This window comes from Bubalus kerabau, chromosome 9 (assembly GCF_029407905.1).
Source record: "Bubalus kerabau isolate K-KA32 ecotype Philippines breed swamp buffalo chromosome 9, PCC_UOA_SB_1v2, whole genome shotgun sequence".
NCBI classification, from domain to species: domain Eukaryota; kingdom Metazoa; phylum Chordata; class Mammalia; order Artiodactyla; family Bovidae; genus Bubalus; species Bubalus kerabau.
In genome coordinates, this window is record NC_073632.1 from 67617203 (window position 1) to 67642730 (window position 25528).

At 35.0% G+C, this 25528-nt stretch overlaps 1 protein-coding gene across 5 annotated transcripts in view; it reads left to right on the plus strand.

The window, feature by feature from the left end:
- The window catches only part of MAP3K7 (mitogen-activated protein kinase kinase kinase 7), a 63651-nt gene extending 38463 nt beyond the window's left edge, over nucleotides 1–25188 (plus strand). For 3 of the 5 annotated variants that reach the window (XM_055535468.1, XM_055535467.1, XM_055535466.1), the window contains 5 exons: nucleotides 7030–7094; nucleotides 15257–15362; nucleotides 20009–20070; nucleotides 20748–20863; nucleotides 23346–25188. In XM_055535468.1, the coding sequence (XP_055391443.1) occupies nucleotides 7030–7094; nucleotides 15257–15362; nucleotides 20009–20070; nucleotides 20748–20863; nucleotides 23346–23526 (530 nt within the window). In that variant the 3' untranslated portion in view covers nucleotides 23527–25188. The remainder of the gene's footprint in view (nucleotides 1–7029; nucleotides 7095–15256; nucleotides 15363–20008; nucleotides 20071–20747; nucleotides 20864–23345) is intronic. The other 2 variants (XR_008698306.1, XR_008698305.1) reach the window with 2 other exon arrangements.
- Nucleotides 25189–25528: the final 340 nt, after the last annotated feature.

Consider the following 25528-nt stretch of genomic DNA (forward strand, 5'->3'; position numbering starts at 1 on the left):
TTGCAAATTATGTTCTTATACCTAACTCCCACAAGTCTCATATGGTTAAATTGCTTTCATTTCTTACGGTGATTATCTCATAGATGAATCTAAATCACCATGCCTAGTAGTACTTGTCTCCTCCAGTAAACTGAAACCTGAGGATAGAGACTATGTCTTTGTTATTTATTATTGATGGCATCATCCGCTGTGTCTGGCTCAAGACCTCACACATAGTGTTTAATAAATATGTGCCGATTATGGAAATGACCCATTATTGAGCTCCCAGTGGGTCAGAACTAGTATACATGTAAAATCTGTAAATTACAGATGTGTATAAAATATTTTAAACAGTTCTTAGGGCCCATTCCATCTATACAAAACCACTTTATTTCTAGAGTAGTTCTTTGTTATTCTGGTTGTTCAAGTGGTTTATTTTACATTTTAATTGTTGCCCTTCAGAGAATACAGTTAATTTATTCCTCTCATACTTCTATTGAGTCGTGGGCTGCTTTCAAAATTAGTAAAGTACTTAGGATCATTTTACTTCTGCCCTGAAAGATTCCAAGTTTAAGGGAATAATACACTAACTGAAGAAGCAGCAACGTTTAAATATTCATACTGTTGAGCTCTGATTATCTTAAATGTTTGAGAGTATCAGAAAAATTTAGCCAAATGGCACACTAATCTTAATCTGGGTCTTATGGGTAAACATTAAGAACAGATACACCCACACATAGCGAAGTAGCCAATGATGTATGTGATAATGAGTAGGGGAAAAGAGGAGAAAAACGTTCTCAGAGGTTCTGAGCCAGGGTGAATGTGTGCACCACACCACACCCCGCCAGGGGACATTTGGCACTGTCTGGAAACGTTTATGATTGTCAAAACTAATAGGTGCTACTGACATGGTAGACAGAAGCTGCGTTGCTGCTGAACAGTCTGGAGTGTCTCAGCAGCCTCCCGCAGCCCAGGATTACCCATCCTGAAGTGTCAGCAGTGCCAGGGCTGAAAAACCCTAGTTAGATGTGCTGTGTGGCCTGTAAGGTAGTTTAAAGCACATCAGCTTAACAGCCACTTTACAGATGAAAAAGATCCAATGATGTTGAATGGTTTTCCCAGAGTTACACAGCCAGGATCCCATCGTAGATCTTCTGACACCAGATTACACCCATTTTTTTGTTTTGTTTGAGTCACAGAAGTTAGAGTAATTCTGTGCTGCTCCTACTTAGGGTTGTGTTAAATTTAACTGAGCTCTTCATCCAGGAGATACTTTTTAATGACATTGGATCCTTATGGGGTCAGGAAAGCTTAATTCTGCTGCTAATTGGCAGAGTACCAATGCTTGTTAAGTGGAAATAGTATTCAATAATACATTTTATGAAATATTCTTTTTGGGTTTTTTCCCCCAGATATTTAAACATTAACCTAGTAGTTTTGCTTTTTTTAATAAAGGCTGCAACCACTGGAAATGAAATAATTGGACATAAAAGTCAAACATTAATTTATTCTTAGGTTATATTTTTAAATTAAACATAAAAGATATAACCTGTGCTTTGGGAATATCTCAACTATCTTACATGGCCATTTTAATTGTAAAGAAGGATGAAATTTAATTCCCTAAATTTCTTAATACCTTTTAGAACTTTTTTACTTGAGGTTGATTCCCTACAAATTCTGTGGTTATATGATCAGATACTTCTTGATATATCCAAACTGGCATTAATTAGCACTGGATCCCAGTTGTAAGCATTTTTAAAATATAAGCTATATTTTTCGTCTGTTATGGATAAGTATTTTCAATAATACTTTCCTTTGGCCAAGTGCAGTGTACTGAGTTTAATGTACCTCTTGGAATAAACTGCCTCTTTTTATTAGGAGTGCTCCTTTAAGCATCAAGTAAGTTTTTAATGTGTATTTATTAGCAGTGTACAAATGTATCATTTTTGAAGTGTTGCCTCTTGCATTTTTAAAATTTTTTACCAAGTTTTAAAAGTTTTTAAATAGGCACTGTTACTCTAAAAAAAAATTTTTTAATACAATCTTTATAATGACTAAAATGCCTAACCTGGTCATGGGTCAACAAATTTAAATCTTGTTTTTTGCTTGCTCTTCAACACTTAACTGTTAAATACCCTGCCATCAACAAATGAGGAAGAACAAGCAGTCTGTGGCTAACACCAGCGTTCATCAGTTTAACAGTCTCTCAGGTCATGCAAAAGTGGACCTTTAATACCTTAGGACTTGTGTGGATCAAACTACACAATTTTTTGTACCCTTGCTACCTTGGGCCTGGCTCTGAAAGAGGTATTGGCAACTTTGTTCTGGTTAAGTCTTCCTTCTACTTTGCCCTGCCCACAGAGTGGCTGTAAATCTATCGGGCTTCTTTTTAGCAAGCAAGACACATAATAAGAGCAATTGCCAGTACAGTATGACATTTTGCTAACTCTTCATTTGTAGAGAATGTTCTGCCAAATAACTGTACAACCTAAGCAAAGTTAATGTAAATGCAGACATCTCTTGCCCATAATTGAAACTATCTGATCTGTAGTTTTCTAATCCATTTTATGTTACTTTTATTTGAAGAAAAAAGAGTGGGTGGCAGATTATTGGATTGCTTTAAATTTTTCTAAAGTTTTTTCCTTTAAGATTTTGATAAAAACATGGATTTTTGTTTATTTGGTTCTTTTACTTGGATTTTCTTGACTTTCCCACATTTCGCTTTGTTATTATCCAAGCTTCCAGGGGTCTGTTTTCCCTCCATCTTCATCTCAAATACTGAAATGAGCTAGGAATTATGAATTGGGAAACTATAATACATTTGATAGTAACACTTGATCTGGTGTTAGAAGAATACCTGAATTTTACATTTCTTTTAAAATTTCACATGTCAATAAGTTAAACAGGTAAAATGTCAAAAAGTTGCACAACAAGAACAACAACCTTTTCCAGTTTCATAGAGTAAGAGACTGAGTCGGCTTCCCTGGTAGCTTAGTGGTAAAGAATCCACCTGCCAAAGTAGAAGATGTGGATTCAATTCCTGGATTGGGAAGATCCCCTGGAGAAGGAAATGGTAACTCACTCCAGTATTCTTGCCTGGGAAATCCATGGACAGAGGGGCCTGGCGGGCTACAGTCCATGGAGCTGCAGAAGAGTCCAACTTAATTTAGCAACTAAACAACAAGAGACTGAATAGTTAAAAAATATTTTGTTCTTGGCTCTGGTGTCTGTTATCAAGGGAGATCAGCAGTCCTGCTCTGGAGTCCTTGTGTGAAGAGTTATAGTACTTAAAAAAGTCAACTGTGATTATAATATATTTTGAAATCCATTGGATGAAAGTACTGTCAGATACATATATACATACCACCTGCAAAAGATTTAATTGAAACATAAGTCTTCTGTACTTTCTCCCTTTCTGTTGTTAAAAAATCCTCATGCATAGTTTATACCAGATCGATTGCTATTATGAAATGAAATAAATTTCCAACATATGATTTGCAAAAGTAAATTTTTCCAAATACTGATATTGAATAACTGTTGTAATTATAAAAGACAACTTTTTAAAATGAGCTAAACTGTAAGGTTTTCTAGAATATATTTAAACAGTTTTTAATACTACTACTATAATATCATACTCAGTGGTTCTGAATTTCTTTTTTAAGTTCAGACTAAATTACAATACTTGGCTTCATTTTAAACACTTGAAATTTTTCTCCTCTATTCTACAGATAAGCATTGCCCTCATGTACTTCTGTTTGAGAAACTTCAACAGTGAGACTCTAGTGTACCTTTTGTTATTTCTAAGCCTGGAATAAGATGGCATAACATTTTAAACTGATAGAACGCTTTGACCAAAAAGCATTATGTACTGTCTTAAGGATTTGCTAGAGAAGGCTGAATATGCAAGTGTTTTGTTGAATCAGTCTTAATACACATAAAATATTTTTGTCCGGGTCTGTGAATTTAATTGACATTTGTTGTTAATAATATTCTTGAAACTGAAAAGAAACTTTAGGCGTCCTTATGGGTTCAGCTGCATTTAGATCTCTTAACTGAGAAAAATTTAATGACTATTCATTCACTTTAAATTTCAGGCAGGTACACTGAGCTCCATTGTATATTGGTTATTTACCAAAAGTGTGATAAGTAGTTAAGTAAAATATGAAAAGTGCCAAGCGATAAACAGTGCAGCACCATTATGAGGAGACCATGAGGTAAAAGAATTGAGCTTTCCTAGATCTCAAGTTCTTACCTTGCACAGATAGTGTCATTAACACCTGCATTTGTTTAGGGACACAGAGGCCCGAGGAGAGCTCTTCTGAGATATACTACATCTGCTTCTGCCAAGTGCAGACACTACTCCTTCAATAAAATTCTGCATTTGTGACTAATTAAATAGGAAAGTGCATATAACTTTACAGGAAATATTTTGGTGGTCTCTTTCCACCTTATTGTAGTCTACCAAGATCACTTTTTAAAATATAACAAGGATAAGTGTCCCATAATTTTTAATATTCAAAACTTAACAAATATCAAAATTTCCAACATTTTGATTAAGAGATGTCTCCAGGAAAATGTGTTGATTTTTACATGAATAGTGTCTTTAGAAAATTGGAACCTAGAAAAATGTAAGTAGTTTAGGTAAGGAAACTGAAAAGAAAAACCACAGGAATGACTCTCTGGGACCTAAGCCAGCAGTCTCTGGAAGGACTCTGATGATTTTCAAATACCAGCTCAAGAAATCAGTTGTACATAAAAAGAACAGCTTTTTGGAGAGATGGATTTTGTTTGTGTTGTAAAAGCAATGGCCCTATAAGCTGCTGTTCCAACCACCCCTGTTAGGGGTGGGGAAGAAGGCAGGCTTAGGGATATCGTATATTCCTTTTGTTGCTCTTAGAAAAGTTATTTTTTTAAATATCCTTTGTTCCCTGTCAGAAGTCCTGAACATTCCAAAATTCATTACAGATTAAAAAACTCAAGACATCATTTATAAATTCCATATTTTTTGATTAAGCATTGACAATATGATATCATATTGTCCCTTATTTCTACTTTTTTCCTTTATACTGCTGTGTTTAATACAGGTATGCACATATTAAAGAATCATGAAAAAATGTAAAGTAAATGAGTTTCTAAATTAGTGTTTAGTTACCAAAAAATTCAGAGTCAGTCTAAATTTACTGAGCACACACTCAGTAATTTTCATTTGTGATAATAGGAGCTTGATGTTTTTTATATTCATATTTCTAAATTATGGCTTGAAACTTAATATTGGAGCAACAAGTATTTGTTGATTGCAATCCTTTTTTGCTTCGTCTGAACTGTATGCCAGATGGTTTCTGCCATGGTTATGCTAATGAAAATGCATTGCCTAGTAGTGCTTGCTTTTGACTCATGCTGTAGCTTATAGATTTCTCATTTTATGGCATCTGTTAACTGTCAGTTCTCCTTCCCCCTACTTAAAACTTTTTATTCCCCTTTCCTCCCCTTCTCCCCGCCCCCTGTCCCTTAGAGCTTGTCTTTGTTGTTATTGCAATGGTGATGTAATGATTTTCAGACACATGTGCTGGGTGGTTCCCCAGATTCACAAATGTTGCTAATCTGAAAAGAGAATTCCAGACACTTTTACAAGCCTGTCTCATCTCAGCTAATTTTAGAATGATTGTGTTGAATGAAATGTGCCTGAAATTGCTCATTAGTCATGGTAGTGGGGATCCTTTTTGTCCTCAGGAAAATGGGGATAATTAAAAGTTTTCAGAGAAATATCTTAGTGTGCCTGATTCCATAAATGTGCAGTTTGTTGTTATGTCAATTTGTAATTGAAAGTTGGAGCTTGGAATAAAATGAAATGTGAAGTAACTTTAAGATTATGCAAAGAATTCTAAAACATAACTTTAAATACAAAAGAGTTATACTTTCGAGGATAGCTATAAATTTGAGTTTTTATATTCATTGCACGTACTATTGCATTAAACATTATTCTTCTGTTGAAAGGTCCTTTTAGTGTATGTACAAAATAGTAGGGTCACCTTGATTAAGATGCTAGGATATATTGCTGGTTGGTTTAAAATAAGATAATGAAGGTTATGGAGATATAAAATTTTAAGAATGAATTCTGTCGGCTGATCAGGCCACAACTATTAGAGTATGTGGTCTGAGCGCTGCCCACTATTACATAATACGGTCTTCAGAGTCAAAAGAATTTTGACTATTGTGTCAGCTGTTACTCATAGTATTTTGGTGTTTCCTTTTAGACAGCTGATCTCTCATCTTAGAAAATAACTGTGTAAACAGCCCTATTCCCAAATAGAAGTGCTGAGTGAAGCTATTGTTCAGTTCACCCCATGTTGCTGAAGACTTGGATTTGTCTAGTTCTTTCATAAACTGATTTTTAAGTCAGTTATGTTCAGCGTGGAAGTTCCTGAAGCAGGGTTAACACTCTATCCCATTTCAACAACCTGTATATTTGAGAACGGAATGAGAATCATTCATCTCCACTAGGAATTAAGAGTTGTTGTTCACAAATAATAAATTACTAGATTCTGACAAAGACTAATGGGATTAGGTAAGTGTGACTCAGTGCAATAAATTCAAGCCTAAGTATCTTTTAAGCTCTGAAACGAACAAGGTACTGCTGTTGGTTAAAGCCAGTCATGGCTCACAACTTGCTAGCTGTCTTGCTGTAGAAACTGTAACGTAAGGCCCTTGAAATAGATGCCGTCATCAGCCCCAGCCCCCAAGCAGTCATCTATTTAAGCACATGACAGAAGATGGTGGAAGAGAATTCAGCAGCTCTTCATGTGGTAGGGGTGGTTATTGTGTTAGGACACACTTTATTGTAAGCCAGCAACTTTTGAGTTAAAATACTATAGCAGTTTCTCTTTCTTTCCTTACATCTTTCTTTCTCTTTTAACAATGAACACACTTGTTTTTCTCACATTCTGTGTAGATCCAAGGAGCAACAAATTCCAACTTCCTACTGTAGCAGTTAAACCCTTCTTGTCTCTGAATAGATTTCAGTATTTTAATTTTTTATTATTTTTTTAAAAGGCAACGGGCAGCCAAGACGTAGATCCATCCAAGACTTGACTGTTACTGGAACAGATCCTGGTCAGGTAAGACTTAATATTCGAATTCTCTGTCTTTGAAGATGAGTCATGGGCACAAATCAAAAATTAACTGGAATATGTATCCTCTGCAAAATAAGTTTTGTAAGTTGACCTAAAATAATAATGGAGAAATTCATTATCATCAACTTAAATATGTAAGGGGAAAAAAGTATAGATGCCATTATTAACTTGAATCTAAGAAGAGACTGGTTAATTCAGTAGTGCTAAGTGTGTATTATGTGGTTTTCATATATGCTTTAATAAGGAAGTATTCAGTTTTGTACTTGGGACAATTTGTCATTAACACTGTCCTCCAAAATATATCATTAGTGTTAACCTTCTTTTTACTAAAGAGATTAAGTATTCCCCCAATAAAGATGTCACTTCTCTGGGGTCACAGGCACTGATATACCTGGTGGACTCTAACTAATCTTTTACTTTGTCATATCCGCTAGATTTACATTTTTAAACATCCTTAAGACAGTATTTACTAAGCAGATGGATGAACTCTAGCAGGGCTTCTATCCCAGTTGTTGAGGGTTTTATTCTTCATCTTTATATTTCTGGATGTTCTTCTAAACTCCCTTTACCTCTTTGAAGATGTCCCAGACAGTGCTGCAGATTAAGCCATTATTGAACAGGTGCAGAGTTTTAACCAACCAAGTATATAAAAGTAGCAATCATTGCCTTTTTTATTATTTACATCAATACCTAACATATAATTTATATCATATTCTTAAAATGAAGTGAGAACTAATTATGAGGTTTTGTTGTTGATTTGCTTTCCGTTGTGCCGAAATAAATTTTAATACTGTAGCATGCATCTGATGTGATAAAAATACCACATAAAAAATTATAGGATTATGTGTTATAACCAATGTGATTTAATTTCTGGTAAAACATGTTAGTACTTTTCATCTTAAAAGGTGTTTTATTATTACTTCTTTTTTATAACATGTTTGAAATTTTAGAGATTCTTTGTAGTTGTTAATAAAAATTTGAAAGCCTTTTCTAGCCATCAACTAACTTAACTAACAGAAACTACTTGAGATATTTAAAAATAAATATCTTTGATCTTCACTTATATCTGGAAATACTTCTCATAATGCCCGCACACACCTTCAAATTCATATATGTACAGCTATATGCATATGCACACATATATGCATAAAATAAATATGTATAATACTAATTTATTATGATATTCAGTGATCCTAAATCTTAATTTTATTAATTTAATAGCATCTTTTTCAGTATATCTGCCTTTGTGAGATCTCAGAACTTTTGAATGAAATTACCCACTCTCTCCCCCTCAAATACTTCAAGCATTAATCAGGGCGTTTAGTAATAGATAGCTTGACATCTGGTATTCGCTTTGATTCCTTAAAGGTTTGATGAATTCAGCCTTTTTAATGCTGTTTACTATTGCCATTGACATTCCAGTTATGAAAAACTCTAGCAAAGTATTCTCCCTTTGATTAAGAATGAGAGGCTTGCTCTAAGACAGCTCAGGAGCATCTGCCAGTGCTTTTTCTCTGTGTTCTATGATAAAGGCATCGCTGTATTTCAGGACTGACCTCACCATACCAAGCCTTACTTATTTGCTCACAAATCCTGTATGACCTGAGACTTTGATCATTACCATTTGCATGTATATTTATGTGTACATGAGATAGTAAAACACTGGAACTGAGGCAGACTTGCATGAGTTGTCACTGAATACTCCAAAGGTTTAGAATAAGGGGGAATTTGATACAGTGGTAAAATTCATTGTGAAACAGGTTCTGTACAACCATTGCCTAGCCAGTGTTAAAATTGATCCACTCATTCAGAATTACTTACATATGACAACCTTAAAATGCCTAATATCCAGTTAGGGATGAGAGTGACAAATAGTAATCTTAATATGCTATGAAAATGTTTTCCCCTGAAAATGTTATTTATGATAAATGACCATTAAATCTTTCTAATTACTCATGAAAATAACATTATTTGGAGAGGAAAAGTATGCAAATCTGGATTTTCAAAATTGAAGGTATAGTTGTTTTTAAAGTCTGGCTAAGCAGTGATTAAACAGATGCATAGGGGTTTTTTTAGTTTGTTTTGGCCATGGAAATTGAGAAAGAACATAAAAGTATTTGCCCAGCCAGTACAATCATCAGAGGAAAAGAGTTTCCTGATGAAGTTCAATATTATATCTCATAGAGGAAAGTGATCAGATAGGTGTTTCTACTTTGCCTCTTGATTGAAGATTGATCTTAATAAAATCATTTAAAGTTTTCATCTGTCAACTAAAATTGGCAATTTTTATACTGCCATTTCTGTGGAGAGGAGGAATGGTGAACATAGCAAGCTTCTTAATTAAAAGTGCGTGTGTAATGTTCATGTAAAAGATGGAATCCACACAGCATACATCTCACTTTTAAATTAACTGAGGCTTTTATTAATTCAGGAAGCTCCTTAAGCATATGTAATGGATCTGGCCTCCATTTGAGAAAAAAGCCACCCCTGATGTCGAGGGACTGATCTCATACTAAAGCCTTGGTGTTGTAAGAAGCTGGAAATAAACAGTATCTCAGAACACCAGTAGACAAAGTGACTCTGAGACCATGAAAAATGAGACAAAACAGGGCCATTTTACAGTGTTGTCTAAGCACAGATGGAAAACAAGATCACTGTGCCACCCACAGAAAACCAAACACTGCCCTCTCACGGCGGGTATGAGTGCCTGCTGCTGCTCTACTAGTTAGCAGCTTTACCCTCACTCTGCTCTGCCCTCCTGGTAGAATTGCCACTGCTTTCTGACAGTAGCCAATCTAGAGTAAACCCTTCCTTCCTTGTGGCCTCCTTCAAATCACTCACCAAAAGCCTAAATCCTCTAGTAAGTGAAAGTGAAGTCGCTCAGTTGTGTCTGACTCTTTGCGACCCCATGGACACCAGGCTTCTCCGTCCATGGGATTTTCTAGGCAAGAGTTACTGGAGTGGGTTGCGATTTCCTTCTCCAGAGAATCTTTCCGACCCAGGGATCGAACCCAGGTCTCCTGCATTGTAGACAGATGCTTTACCGTCTGAGCCACCCTAAAACCTTACTGAAACACCCCAAAAGTGCCTTGGGGGAGAGTGCTTTGCTTTACTGCAACAAATACTAACGGAGAAGGCAATGGCACCCCACTCCAGTACTCTTGCCTGGAAAATCCCATGGGTGGAGGAGCCTGGTAGGCTGCAGTCCATGGGGTCGCAAAGAGTCAGACATGACTGAGCGACTTCACTTTCACTTTCCACTTTCATGCTTTGGAGAAGGAAATGGCAACCACTCCAGTATTCTTGCCTGGAGAATCCCAGGGACAGGGGAGCCTGGTGGGCTGCCGTCTATGGGGTCGCACACAGTCGGACATGACTGAAGTGACTTAGCAGCAGCAACAGATAATAAACCCAACTCACTCCACTACAGGTAGGTGCATTCGTGGTAGGCTTTGACCAGGGTACATTGACAGACCAAGAAGACCCAGTCTCCCAGTCTCCCAGGAGCTTGTTTGGGCAGATCAGACTTAATCCAGATCAACTGGAGAACTTCAGTAATAACAACTGCCTTTTATTTATTGTGCACCCATTTTGTGCCTTTACTGTCAGGCCTCTAATATATGTTATGTTATTGACATTTTAACCTGAAAGTTTGGTACTTTTTATTTTCCCCATTTTGCAGATATATAGACTGAGGCTTAGAGAAACTTACCTAAGTCTTACTTCCCTTGGCACTGGCTAGTATTTGCTATAATCAAGTTTTGAATCCAGATCTGATTCCAAAAGCACACAAACTCTACACTCTATCGTGCTGTCTTGCATATAAAACTGAATGCAACTCATGGTCCCAGACCCCTTCAGTTTCAAGTGTTTGGCTTCATTTGGTCTGCATCATCACTAATTATTTAAATACTGTTTATCAGGTTTTTACTGTACTGTATTTTTGAGCAAGGCTAATCCTCCTTGATAATAAATTTATAGATCTGTTTTCAAGATTTCTCCTGGAGGGTGCTGCAGTCAGTGACAAATTACAGCTGCAGTATGATACAATTGTGATTATTCAGAGAACCAGACATACTAATTTTTATATAGACTCAAGAATCTACCTTTACTGACCTGATATGTGGCTTTGAGCAAGTCCTTCATTTCCCTGAGCTTCAACATTATCTACTAGTGGTGACCATAATGTCCAACCCCCAGGGTTCTTACAACATGTGAAAGTACCAGACACACCAGTAGATGCTTGGTACATGCTTGTATGCCTGCCCCCAGGTCTCTTACCACTTATTCTCACTATATTACTATAGAAAAATAAAACTACCACTTGAAAAGATGTAAAATCCTTTGGCATTCATTTCTTTCTGTATCATAAGGGAAGCTTCTGTACAGAGACTATAGAAAGTATCTGCTTTAAAGGCCTTCTGTCACATATCAAGAGATGTATTATCGTACATTGTCATTATTTAGTTAAGGAATACAATTTTTCATACTATTTCTTTTGTCTATAGTAATAATTTTCTGTTCAAGCTCTAAATCAGAAGCCTACATAATTATATTTCCTAAATAATTCCTTATTCATAGTATACCTTCCTATTGGAGAATTTAAAGACCATATAAGAAAAATAAAATTCTAAAATTTGTCTTGTAATAAACTGTGGTGAAACCAGAATTAGATTGAGCCCATAATTTTGGATTAAAAAATATTTTTAGTACATCCTTTCATGTATAGATTTAATTAATTTGTGATTATCGTCATGGGGTAAGTACCCTTGTACGTCCACATTACCTACTGATACCCATTTCTTTTGAATATTTATGCTCTTCAGATGTTACTTCACAAAAATATCATATACATCAACATTTAATCTCTGTTTTGTGCTCCTATAATTTTAGCAACTAAGATGATTCCTGAGGGTTTTAAATAGCTTTCAGATGTCAGTCTAATAGTAACCCTGGCCGTAGATTCTTAACTTATGAAAATATTTTCCCAGTCTTTCAGGTGAAACATAAAAAGCAAAGCTTTATTTTTGTTTGTAAATAACTCCCAATTCCTTTTTATAAAGTTTTGGTCCAAGTCCAGTTTGGGTTCGTGTCTACTGATGGTCATTTGCCCTGCAGTTTAAATTTGGCTTAGTATTCTTTTGCTGCCTTAAATTGCTGTGTGGCATTTCTGAACCACTTTCATAGCCAGTCCTTGTGGTAAGTCAAGTGTCTCTATATTTCTTATTAAACTTTTCCATTTCTTTGAGAATAAAGTAATTATAAATGTCTTGAAGGAAATTGTAAATGTCTTGAAGGAAGGAGCAACCTAAATGAGTTTTAGTAGTTTTCAGAGCATTTATGGCCATCAGTGATTTTTTTTTTTTTTAACAGCTACTATAAAAATACGACTTCCTTCATACTCAATTGCCAGCAGTTTGATACTTTTTTAATATCAAAGTATTACCTGTCCTGATTTATGCCTTGGATTTTTTCAGGTATTCAAAAAATATGGTTTGCTTTTGAGTATTTCTTTAGTTTTTTGTTTTTTTTTTGTTTTTTTTTTTTTAATTTTATTTTATTTTTAAACTTAACATAACTGTATTAGATTTGCCAAATATCAAAATGAATCCGCCACAGGTATACATGTGTTCATATTGTTACTTGTTGAGATGCTCATTGCTTGAAATATAAAGACTGGTTTAGTTAATTTATGGATTTAAATTTAAGTTGTAGCTTTGAAGAAAGTTGTAGCCTTGAAGAAAGACCAGTTATGAGATGACCTAAAAATATTAGCCTTATTTCTTAGTTTTAGAACTCCTGGGAAATCTGAAGTAGCACAAATGAGTGTGCACATGAGATGAGAGAAATAAAGTAGCAAAGAATTCTCTTGGAAAAGATTTAAGTTTAAGGATTATAATCATACTAGGTTCAAGTGGGATTATTTGTTTTAATACCACATATTCAGTGACCCTTTTTTTTTAGTGTACAGAATTCATTCTTATACTTTGTAAACCTAATCTTGTATTTTATCTTGTTTAATTTCTCACAACTGATATTGGTTCTCATATGTGACAAATATTTATATTTAAAATATTGACATAAAATTAGGCTGACTGAAACCCTCTTTTTCTAGCACTCTGAAGAAAAATTGCTCTGTATTTGCAATAGAAATTATAACTGTGGTCATATCACGGTACTTATTAATTCAAGACTTGGCTTTCAGACAAAGAAGGTTAAAGGACTGAGGAATAATGTCATATCTATTTGTTTACAGGGGTTAACAGCATTCTAAAAATTACAGTTGATTATTTCATCACCATTCTCTATGGTGTATATTCTCATTCTTATTATATATGAGTGGTAAATAAACCTAAACACCAGTCTTACATCTGAATACCAAAAGCTTGTTATTATTAATGAGTCTTTATTATATGGTTCTTTACTATGTCTGTGGTTTTTATTCATTATATGATGTATTCAGCAATCTCCTTAATCCTGGAGTGACCAGTAGAAAAGTACACATGATCTATGCCCTTAGGAGATTTTCATATTTTTGAGGAATCACAGACTTTAAGAGTAGTATAAAGCATTTCAGGCCCAAGTTGGAGTTCATGTCTGAACAGACTGTAATTACACTCAAAGAGAAAAATACCTTTGTGACCAGGCTTGGTCACTGTCTATGTTTTGTAAAAGAACTGTAATTTTGAACTAGGAAAGGAATTGTTAGGTGCTACAAGTCTACTCATATATTCTCATCTTATAGTTACAACAACCTAATTATTTGCCATTTAATGTTTATATCATTTTGCAAAAGTGTTCCATGGGTGCTTGAAAAGAATGCATAATCCCTTTTGTTAAGCACGTGTGTTTGTGTGCTAAATCGCTTTAGTTGTGTCCAACTCTTTGTGACCCTATGGACTATAGCCTGCCAGGCTCCTCTGTCCATGGGATTCTCCAGACAAGAATACTGGAGTGGGTTGCCTACCCTCCTCCAGGGGATCTTCTGACCCAGAGATTGAACCTGCATCTCTTATGTCTCCTGCATTGATAGGCGAATTCCTTACCACTGTGCCACCTGGGAATCCCTTTTTAAGCATAGGGTTCCCAAATATGTTTAGACCAAACTTGTTTTTTATGAAGGTCAGGTTTTACTGTGAGCATAGGTTGGTTTTTGGACCCTTTTATATATCACAGGAGTGTCAGAATATCTCATCATGATGGTAAATTCTTTTGGTAAGAGTCTGTGGGCGGTAACCTCAGTTTTTGTTCATCTGAGAATGTTATTTTGACCTCATTCTTCCCATTTTTGATGACTGAACAAATCTAGGGTGACAATTGTTTTCTTTCAGCAGTGTGAACATATTCTACTTCTGTCTTCCTTGTTGCTGCTGAGGATCTAACTGGTATTCCTTCATGGATGATCTTTTCACTCTGGCTGCATTTTACTGTCTTCTCTTTTCTTTGTTTTCTAGAATTTGACTGTAATATGGCCTGTGTTTAACTCTGTAATGTAGGTTTTCTCCTTATGTTTTTCTGCTTGGGCTTTGTTATGGTTGGAATTTGTTATATCTTCCATCGAGTTTGGAAATTTTTTACTGATTGATGGCAGCTACATTTTCTACCCTGTACCCAGAGCTGCTGCTTAAAGTAGACAGATTTACTTGTTACCGCTTTTGTAGGGTAGGTTTTGTGGTTTTGTTTTTCTAGTTTACTGAGAATGAGGCCTGCTTGGGTTTTAGCTTTAAGCAGGAGGTTCTCCAGTCCTACTCCCATTGTGCAAAGACCCTAGACTTTGTGCCTGTTCCTCTGAGGACAGCAGGCAGGCAGAACAGAGAAGCTCCAGGCCATTGGGCTTCAGCTGAAATGCCCAGGGCTAGCAGCTTAAGCACTTGCTAGACTTTATTTCTGGTCTCAGAGCATTTCCCTTACTTTCTTGCAAGCTTATTGGTTTCTAAGAGGTATTAGGTGTGAATGCATATAAAATTTTAGCATACATATATTAATATAATATTCCCAGAGGATCTATTTGATTTCTTACAAGTGTTTTAGAACCTCTTCTGATAAAATGGAAGTCTTTCCTTTGCCTTAGAATGGAAATTTTCTCTTGTTGTTTTTGTTTTTATATCAAAATCACACTTTGTTCCTCCTGTCATTTCTTCCTACAGGTGAGCAGTAGGTCATCCAGTCCTAGCGTCAGAATGATCACTACCTCAGGACCAACCTCAGAAAAGCCAGCTCGCAGTCATCCATGGACCCCTGATGATTCCACAGGTGACCAGTTTATTTCCTCATTATAAAGTTGAATTTATCATGTTTATGTTCATTTAATCATGTGATTACTCTAATGTTTATAAAGACTGGCGTTATACTGTAGTTTAGATTTCCCTATTGATAAAATCGAATATTTAGCAATAAATTTTAAAATATCTTTTTGACTACTAAGACGGAAACTACTTTTCCTCATGTGGTTCCCCCTCATCCCTGCCCCGCCATACTAAACCTGTATTTTGAAGATGGTTTGTTTGGGGGTTTTTAAAGTAGGAAGATACTCTGTTGTTGATATTTCAATCTGATTTTTCTATTATAATATATCCTTCTGGTAGTAATGATAGTAGTAAATTCTCATCTTTTGAATAACTAAAAACAGGATGGTAAAGTAATCATCTTCATCTCAGTGTTTTGTTTTAAAAATACAAGATATTGTGTACCTTGGTAAGAAAGAAAAAAAAATTTTTTTTTTTTTTCTGACCTTTGACCTTTTGACTCATTTTTAACTGAGAGGGAGACCTCATTTCTGTCACATAAATAGTCTGTTAAATAGATTTTTAAAGGCCTGTAAGAGGAGAAGGGGACGACACAGGATGAGATGGCTGGATGGCATCACTGACTCAATGGACGTGAGTCTGAGTGAACTCCGGGAGCTGGTGATGGACAGGGAGGCCTGGCATGCTGCGATTCATGGGGTCGCAAAGAGTCAAACACAACTGAGCAACTGAACTGAACTGAAGAGTTATTAAAACTCTCCAACATGAATAACTTAACTGATCAAAATCAGAATATAAGTATTAAAATCTGTCTGTCTGAAGGTAGTAATGAAATAGTTTCATTATGGGTAGCCAGGAAATTATGTGCCATAATAAAATTAACTTTTCTTTAGCATTCAGAGGATACCTTGATAAATATGCAGAATATTCTTCTATGAAAATTATTTATATGTTATTGTGTCAGAGAGGGAAGATGATCTCTTAGACCTTGAGAAACTAAACCATTTGGGATTTTATATCAGATCAACAATGGTATTAATAATGGCAATTACATTGAAATTAAAAAGTCAGCTTTCTGTCTTTACAAACTGAAATTCTGCTTATAAGTATTTATAGATATTTGACATGGTATCGTCAAGTTCATAATGCAATTTTAAAAAATTAATTGGGTGGCTTTTCTCTGTGTCATGTAAGATAGAACTATATTTAGCCTTGGATGTACTCCCTAGTTTTAGAAAGTTTAAATTTAGTGGTGGCAAAATCTCCTAAATTTCACCCCCATCACAGCCCAGCCTCCGATTTTCCAGAACATTCACCACTACTCAGCACATGTTTATCATGACAGGCTTCTCCTCAGAAAGGGACAGGGAAATGATCTTGACAGATTTGACTGTTGACATTCAGGTAGTATTAGCTGTTTTTGATTCACACATCCTTCAATGAGGGTAAACTTGCCCTGGCATTACAGCATTTGCTGGGTCTTCTCATTTCAGCCTGGACTAACCTAGACATCCCAGTCAAAGTGGGCCAGGCAGCGAATTCATGAGGGTAAAATCAGAGTTCTCCTACATCTGTCTCATTTAACTGCTGTGATTCCATTTCATGTGTTCTTCTACTTCCAACTTCCATCTCTTTTTGTTCCTTTTCTGGAATCTAAAATACCACAAAATACCAATAGCTAGACATCATACATAAGTCCAGGTTGCAGTATCAACTAAATTTCATCTCTGCTGTGAAATATACTATAAATGTATGGTTATTGTTTTTAAATAATTTTGAATATAATTTTAGGTATTGAGAATCTGGTTTAAGTCTGTAAATAATAAAGTTCAGCTTTGCACTGTTTCTAAGAAAAATATTGATACTGAAGCTAACAGAATAAATTGTAGGGAAAAGACAGGTAAAACCTTTTTCTTTCAAGGCCCGCTGACCAAGAAAAAAATGTAAAAGTGCATATGTTAAAACAACCTAATTAATTGTTTTTTAATTTAAAAGGGCAGCAGTTTTTTGTGTTTTTCAGAGAAAAAGAACAAAATAATAATTGTAATGCATAGTGCTCTTGTAATATGGGTTTCTACTTGTGATATATTGGGGATAAAAAAAGACAGACATACCCAAGAGCAGGTAGTAAGAGAGATACCTGGATCCAGTAGAGCATGCCACAGTGGTGGGGGGACACTCACTCAAGAGATGGTCCTATACCTAGTACTTTGCAAAGATTGAAACATGAGTCATGCCCCATTTGTTTGTATTCTGATTAGAGTCATGGTACTGACACATTAAAAGGAAACTCATCATGGTATATAACAAACTGCTACATTTACAGTATAAGCTGAGTGTTTTAATAATTATAGATAAGACCTGGCATAGTCTGTGACTTTTTAAAAAAAAATAATGAGATTTATTATTTAGTCATAAAGAAGAAAGGAGAAGACAGCATTCTAGTTGAAGGGAGCATATACTTAGAGACTATGAGATGGTTACAAGTTTTGTGTTTAAGAGACTGGACGAGAGGTTTTACCTAACTAAAAACCAACTCAATATCAATTCTGATATTTAGGAAAAGAGGTTAGATTTGATCAGCAATTGAAACATTATAAGACAGACTTTCATGGAATAACCTTGCTGTCTTAAAACCAGAAAGTGAAAGTCGCTCAGTCATGTCCAACTCTTTGCAACCCCATGGACTGTACAGTCCATGGAATTCTGTAGGCCGGAGTACTGGAGTGGGTGGCCTTTCCCTTCTCCAGCGGATCTTCCCAACCCAAAGATAGAACCCAGGTCTCCTGCATTGCAGGCAGATTCTTTACCAACTGAGCTGTCAGGAAAGCCTTGTAACCAGAAACTGAAAGCTAAATTTCAATTTAAGTGAGAAGGTGAAATCTCACTTCTTGGATTCAGACAACAGATGAAATTTAGTAAAGGACCTTAATTCCCACCATCAGAGGGCTTTAAAATTGTTTGAAAATAGCACAATCCTTGAACTCTTTTTTTTTTTTAACCCCCAGAATACTGTGAAACATTGATATGTTTAATTCTGAAATACATATTGGGGAAAGGGGACTGATTAAATATGATATATGAAGTATCAAAGATTTAAGAAAGAGTGATAAGAGTGGAAATATTAAAGAAATTTGAAGACACTTAATTTTTCCAGTAAGTTCAGAGGAAATCACCTTTAATAAGTTTAATTTTGTGAAAAGCAGTATTCAGTGGAGGAATTATTTGAAACTATTGTAGGGGGTGGGAAGAGGTTTCATCAGAAAAATAAATGTATTTCTTGTTTAGCTATTTCAAAAAAAGCCTTTGCATTAATATATGATTTTAGGGTTAAGGCTCTAAGGCAATACTCTGTTATTCCTTCTTTATTGCACTCCAGCACACAACTTAGCAACTAAACAACAGCAACAGTTTAACATGACTTTTTAAATCTGAAATGTAAACTTGAATATCTTAAATTGCTGTGCTTTCCCAATTCTTCACTTAGTATCAAAGACAATAATTAAAAAGGAAGAACCAGCGCCATGTGTTGAGTCCTCCCCAGAGACTAGCTAGCACTGCATGGTATTCCTTAAATACATTATCTCATCTGCTCTGAATTAGCTTAGCTTTTGGAGTTATTTGAAAACACATTCTCAGTGGCTTTAAAAAAAAAAAATAACAAAACTGGAATATCAGTCAGCAGTAACTTAGGAGGTTATTGAACCATCTGTCTTAGTTTTTTATTGTATTTGAGGAAGTGCCTGGCTGTCTTCCTGACCTTGCCTTCATCTACACCACTCTTTCCTGGAGTCTCTAGCAGAAAAAGGGTGAATAGCTCACGTGCTTAACTCTTTTATTCTCTGTTAATACTGGGGAGGCAGCTACTTCTGAAATAGGAAAGTCTCGATTACCTCCCAGTTATCCTTCCTGCTCCTAGAAACATATATACATGTTCATATTGGGAAGAGAGCGACCCATGCTTCTCTAGCGAGTTGTTGTGGCAGTTTTACCTCTTTTTGAAATACAAACAAAACTTGTGTGTTCAGATATTTTGATGAATTGGCTGGTTGGTTGTTCGAGTTAACCCATTTAATTGTTTTTTGACATGACATTAAGTCACACTTTTCTTGCTGTCCATGTGTGTAATACACTCCCATCAGTAACACCTCTCGTTCTCTGCAGTGATTCTCATTGGGAGGAGTGGGATGGGCGGCTAGAATCTTGGCTAATTGAGGATGACCCACTGGAAAAGAATGTACCTCTTGCTTTCCCCCTTTCCCTGTGAAGGAACACTGATAATTGCTGAGTTGGCACAGCCTTATAGTAAACTTAATGTGATCGAGGAGAGAAGGAATGTGAGGCTTGATTAGATAGAGTCCATAAGACTGAATTTAAAATATAAAGGTCCCATATGACTGTTTTTGATTTTAATTAAACAAGGGCTTACATGCTTTAATATATGGTGTTCAATTCATAACCAGCTTAAATTTAGGCATGAGAGTATGGTTGTACTCCAATTATCTGTAATTGGATGTCCTCTGTTTACCTTTAGAAATAAAAAATTACCGGTAGCAATAACTTTTTTCTCTAGGAAAAACAATCATCTGCTTTCTTGCTTTTTGTTTTTAATTATTTATGACAAAATAAATAAAACACATGCTGTAATTCCAGATACCAATGGATCAGATAATTCCATCCCAATGGCATATCTTACACTGGATCACCAACTACAGGTAAAGGAGTACTTTCTCAGCAGTTTCCTTTTTCCTTTTTAGAGAAGTTTGTCTTTAAAGCTGGTGGTTGTGTTCTTATTTGTCATTGTGTATGCATTTATTTATGCTCTCAGTTGGCCTCCTTAAACTTTTAAAAATCAACTTGAAATAATTGATTCTCAATTAAGTCGGTGAGATTGCCAGAATCATATGTTTCGAATCCAACAGTCACCTTAAAATACTCTTATCTTTGTTCAGCTGCCAAGAATAGGTCTTGGCTCTTCATTGTTAATGTATTAAAATTTAAAACTCATATAAGCTCATTTCTCCTTAATAGATTTTGTGATACATTGGCATGTTCATGGTGACTAAAATATAAGTAATACATTTCTCTGCCTGAGTATGAGAGCTGTAAACATCTTTCAGTATAATAGTTTGGCAACTGAAATGTAAAACCAGAGGTCAAGAGTACTGTAGTCATGGTTCAAAAGTTTGAAAACAGCAAGTATAAATTTAAGATCTGAGTTAACACTGGCAAAGGACACTGAGATTTTCTAGGCCTGGTTTATTTAACACTTATTTTTAAAAGATCATTGCTTTAGTGCTATAAAAGTCTTATTACAGTGTCTGTCTTAATGCTCAGCTAGATATTGAGATTTGATTTAATTACGTTTTTAACATTTGTGATTTATTTCCAGCCTCTAGCACCATGCCCAAACTCCAAAGAATCTATGGCAGTGTTTGAACAGCATTGTAAGATGGCACAGGAATACATGAAAGTCCAAACAGAAATTGCATTGTTATTACAGAGAAAGTAAGTTATCTTTTATGAATAAAAATAAATAATTGGTATTTTGAGTTTAAAATGTGCTAAGGTGCAATATTGTTTAAAGACATGAAAACCATAATTCTTGGAATTAATCATGAAGTATATGTCTCATGTGGAGCTTTTCTCTCTGTTTATGTTTTTTCTTTTTGTTTTTTTTTTAATTTTTTTATTGACAGATAACTGCTTTAGAGAATTTTGTTGTTTTCTGTCAAACCTCACCATGAATCAGCCATAGGTATACATATATCCCCTCCCTTTTGAACCTCCCTCCCATCTCTCACCCCATCCCACCCCTCTAGATTGATACAGATCCCCTGTTTGAGTTTCCTGAGCCACACAGCAAATTCCCATTGGCTATTTTACATATGGTAATGTCAGTTTCTACATTACTCTTTGCATACATCTCACTGCCTCCTCCCCTCCCCCCATGTCCATAAGTCTATTCTGCTATGTCTGTTTCTCCATTGCTGCCCTATAAATAAATTCTTCAGTACCATTTTTATAGATTCCATATATATATGCATTAGAATACCATATTATCTTTCTCTTTCTGACTCACTTCACTCTGTATAATAGGTTCTAGGTTCATCCACCTCATCAGAACTGACTCAGATGCGTTCCTTTTTATGGCTGGGTAATATTCCATTGTGTTTATGTACCACAACTTCTTTATCTATTCATCTGTCAATGGACGTCTAGGTCACTTCCATGTTCTAGCTATTGTAAATAGTGCTGCAATGAATGGGATACATGTGTCTTTTTCACTTTTGGTTTCCTAAGGGTATATGCCTAGGAGTGGGATTGCTAGGTCATATGGTAGTTTTATTCCTAGTTTTTTAAAGAATCTTCTATATTTATGTTTTTTAAGCACCCCTGGCTAATTTTCCATGTACGACTGAACTCTTGACTGAATTTTATTATATTAGCAAGACATAAGGGAAATAAATAGATGATCTTAACCATATATTTTATGTTCTCAGAATTTTAAAGTTAAAAGCTATTTAGGTTTATTGGTAAACGGATTTATTGTCCTTGGACACAGGTAAAATAATTTGATTTACTATTGTTTAGTTGTGCTTTATCTTAGAAACATTTTGGTAGATAGAGTCTCTCCAGGTGTGTTTCAGAGAGTAGAATGACTTATTAGAGGGCTTTATTTCATCTCTGAGTGTTTTTCTGAGGAGTTCAGTACTCACATGATGCTCTGGGAAATAGACTACTTTTCTCCCCATTTAAAGAAATACAGTCCCATTTCCATTCTTCTCTACTTGAGATTCTTAAGAAACAGTGTTTACGTTTTCTTGAACATGACCTTCATGAAATTTTACTCCTTTGACACTGATTTATGGTGGTACTTTCAAGAAGGGAGAAAAAAGGTTTTTCCCAATTTTCTAATACCATGATTTTGATGAATTCAATTTAACATTTTAAAGGTAAAGCTAAATAGATTAAATATTAAACTGTATGAACTGTAGAACTATGGAATTTTATCACACTTTATGTTAAGGAAAAAAGCTATTTCTTATGTCACATGTATAATCTGTACTGTTTCATACTTTAATCATTTGAAAGAGGAATTCTGTGCTGGAGAAAAAACACAGGATGAATTGAGGGACACTGTAAAAAATATGGCAGTTTTAATCTGTTTTAAGTACTTTAAGAAATGTTACTAGTAAATTTTTGTTTGAGAGCCTTTCATTAATTATTCAGTTGTTTCTAGTAGGGTCCCTTTAGGAACTAATACATAATATCCTCTAAATAAAAGGCACTTTAAAAAGTTTATCAGGGTGTAAAAGACTGGTTTTTCTCAAAAATAATTGCAAGGGTGGTACTTTGTATTCATTTCATTATTTTCAAAGTAGGAAATTAAGTTGGATTTAAGTAGGATTTAAGTTGGATAGCACCTATTTTAATTATCTTGGCAATGTTTTATTAGCTACCACTGCATTGTAGTTGAATAGAATTGTGACTTCAACTTTGCATATGAAAACTGGAATGTGAAAGTCAAATGTGAATGATTAAAACTTCAAGGGTTACTTTTAAGTGGGGCCAGAGTAAGCTCTTCCCAGCCTTTTTTCTTCCTTCCTACATACAAGGGATAACAAATGAAATTTTCTGGAACTTTATTATACCATTTTATCTGTTTTCACTACTTATGCAAGTACAGTTACGCTTATTAAAAGGAGTATGATATTTGTATGGGTATGCTAGAAGAGTAGATGATAGTTTCCATTCCAGCCCATAATTGTGTCTGACTAGTGTACCTAGCATCCATTCATGGGGTTTTCCAGGCAAGAGTACTGGAGTGGGGTGCCATTGCCTTCTCCGTTAGTAGCAGCAGCAGCAGTGTACCTAAGATGTATAATGATAGACCCAGAATCAAAGTTCTAATTATTTAGAGCTTTTATCACCAGCTGTTAAGGTAGGAATATTTCCATCCTATGTAATGTGTGGTATTTGTTTTTAGGCAGGAACTAGTTGCAGAACTGGACCAGGATGAAAAGGACCAGCAAAATACATCTCGTCTGGTACAGGAACATAAAAAGCTTTTAGATGAAAACAAAAGCCTTTCAACTTACTATCAGCAATGCAAAAAACAGCTAGAGGTCATCAGGAGTCAGCAGCAAAAACGACAAGGCACTTCATGATTCTCTGGGACCCTTAAATTTCAAAATATGCAAAGAAAGACTTTTTTTTTTTTTTTTTAAAGGAAAGAAAGACCCTTATAATGACAATTCATGAGTGTTAGCTTTTTGGCGTGTTCTGAATGCCAGCTGCCTATATTTGCTGCATTTGTTTCATCGTTTATTTTCCTTTTCTCATGGTGGACATGCAATTCAACTGTCTCCTTACATCACATGGGGGCATCTGTACTTGAATAAGCAGCAGTTCTCAACTTCAGAACAGATGCAGTGAACCATGGCTGTATATGCATGCTCGTTGTGTGAAGGCTAGCCTAAGGAAAACAGGGGTGTCAAACTAGCTGCTATGAGCAAACATCGTCTTTTTTTCGAGGTGGAACCTCAAGAATGATTTTGTTCTTGTATCTCATCTCAAACAACCAATAATCTTTTTATCCAAAAGATGGTATATACCAAGTTAAAGACAGGGTATTATAAATCTAGAATAATTGGTGGTACATTATAGAAATGCAGAAACTAGGGATAGTTGAGAGGGAGGGCTTTGATGCCAGCATCCTTGGATCAGTACTGAACTTTATCCATAAACTTTAAGGTAAGTGATGGCCGCTATATTTAATAGAAGTGTATTTCTTTAGACTTAAATTTGACTATGATACATTGAACAAAGTGGAACCCTTTTCTTAAAAGGTATAAAGATTTTTAATTCTGTGATTGCGTTATGTGTGCTGAAACTGTAAAGCTTTTATGACTAATATTAATATCCCTTAAATGAAATTAAAAGGTAAATGAACATGATCCAACTTAACTGATCATTCCTTCCTGCAGTGATTATTGTATTGTTTTACTGTATATTTGGAAAACTGAAGAGAAATCATGGAAAATGGAAATAATTGCTCCAGCTAAAAGGCTCAGGCCTAAACTACTTTTACGATACCAAATGAGTAAAAAACCTGACAAATCAGGACAAGTTAGTGAGGAAGTTAAAGGAATAAATCTCAATTCATCAAGTATCCTATTTATCAATATTGGAATGATTGATTTTCCTTGCAAGCCCATCCTAGAATGCCTTTCAACACTTTTAAAGGAATTTCGCTTATAAAGAAAAAATTTATATTGTTAACAGTAACTTTGCTACCAACTTTGAAAATAAAAGTAATAATAAAACTTCATTGAAATAATAGACTATATAAGCTCTATTTTTTCAGTTGGTATTAAAATAAACTACATTTTGATACCAGTATAATGTGTCTTTTAAATAAGGATGTCATCAACCTCATTTTTGTAGCATTAATGTTTTATGAAGAGAAAATTAAAAATGAAAGCATAATTGCTGTGATTATTAGAATTATATTGTGATTGTATTGTAGTTTTGCTCTGTTTCAGATAAGCAAGTTGATCTAAGAAGTTATCAAAACTATTCTTAAAAATACTAAAGCAGGTAACTTTTTCTTCCATTATTTTTTCCTCTTCCCACTAGTTTTATAATGTATTTCTTGTGTATACAAGCAATAAAGGTAAAGGACAGTTTGTACTTAACTGTGTCATTTTTAGCTTCTTCAGAATCTATTATTTAAAAGTTTCTGATAAATATCCATAAATATTGACTTATTTCATTTAAATAAACAGAGTTTTCATTCCCAAATGATTTAATTACCTAGCCAAAGGTGATATTAGGCTCAATGTATTAGTAGTCGAATAAAATTGACATGGAGAATAACTTTAAGGAAAAGCGTCACTCTTTCATAGTATTACGCTTGTTTGTACATCTGTCACTCCACCAAAAGGGACCTAGCCAGTGTTTAGAGACTTTTCTAATCATCTCAGAGCATGAGATAGCCAAGCGTGGATGCTAAGATGGAACTTTTCCATTAGGATTTAGCAGATGGTAGATTTTATTTCTGGTCATTAATGTGTTTTTGTTATACATTACATACTTAAAGGGAAAGTTTATTATTATTACTATATGCAGTCACTTCATAAAAATATCCCAAATAGGTAAATGGAAGAA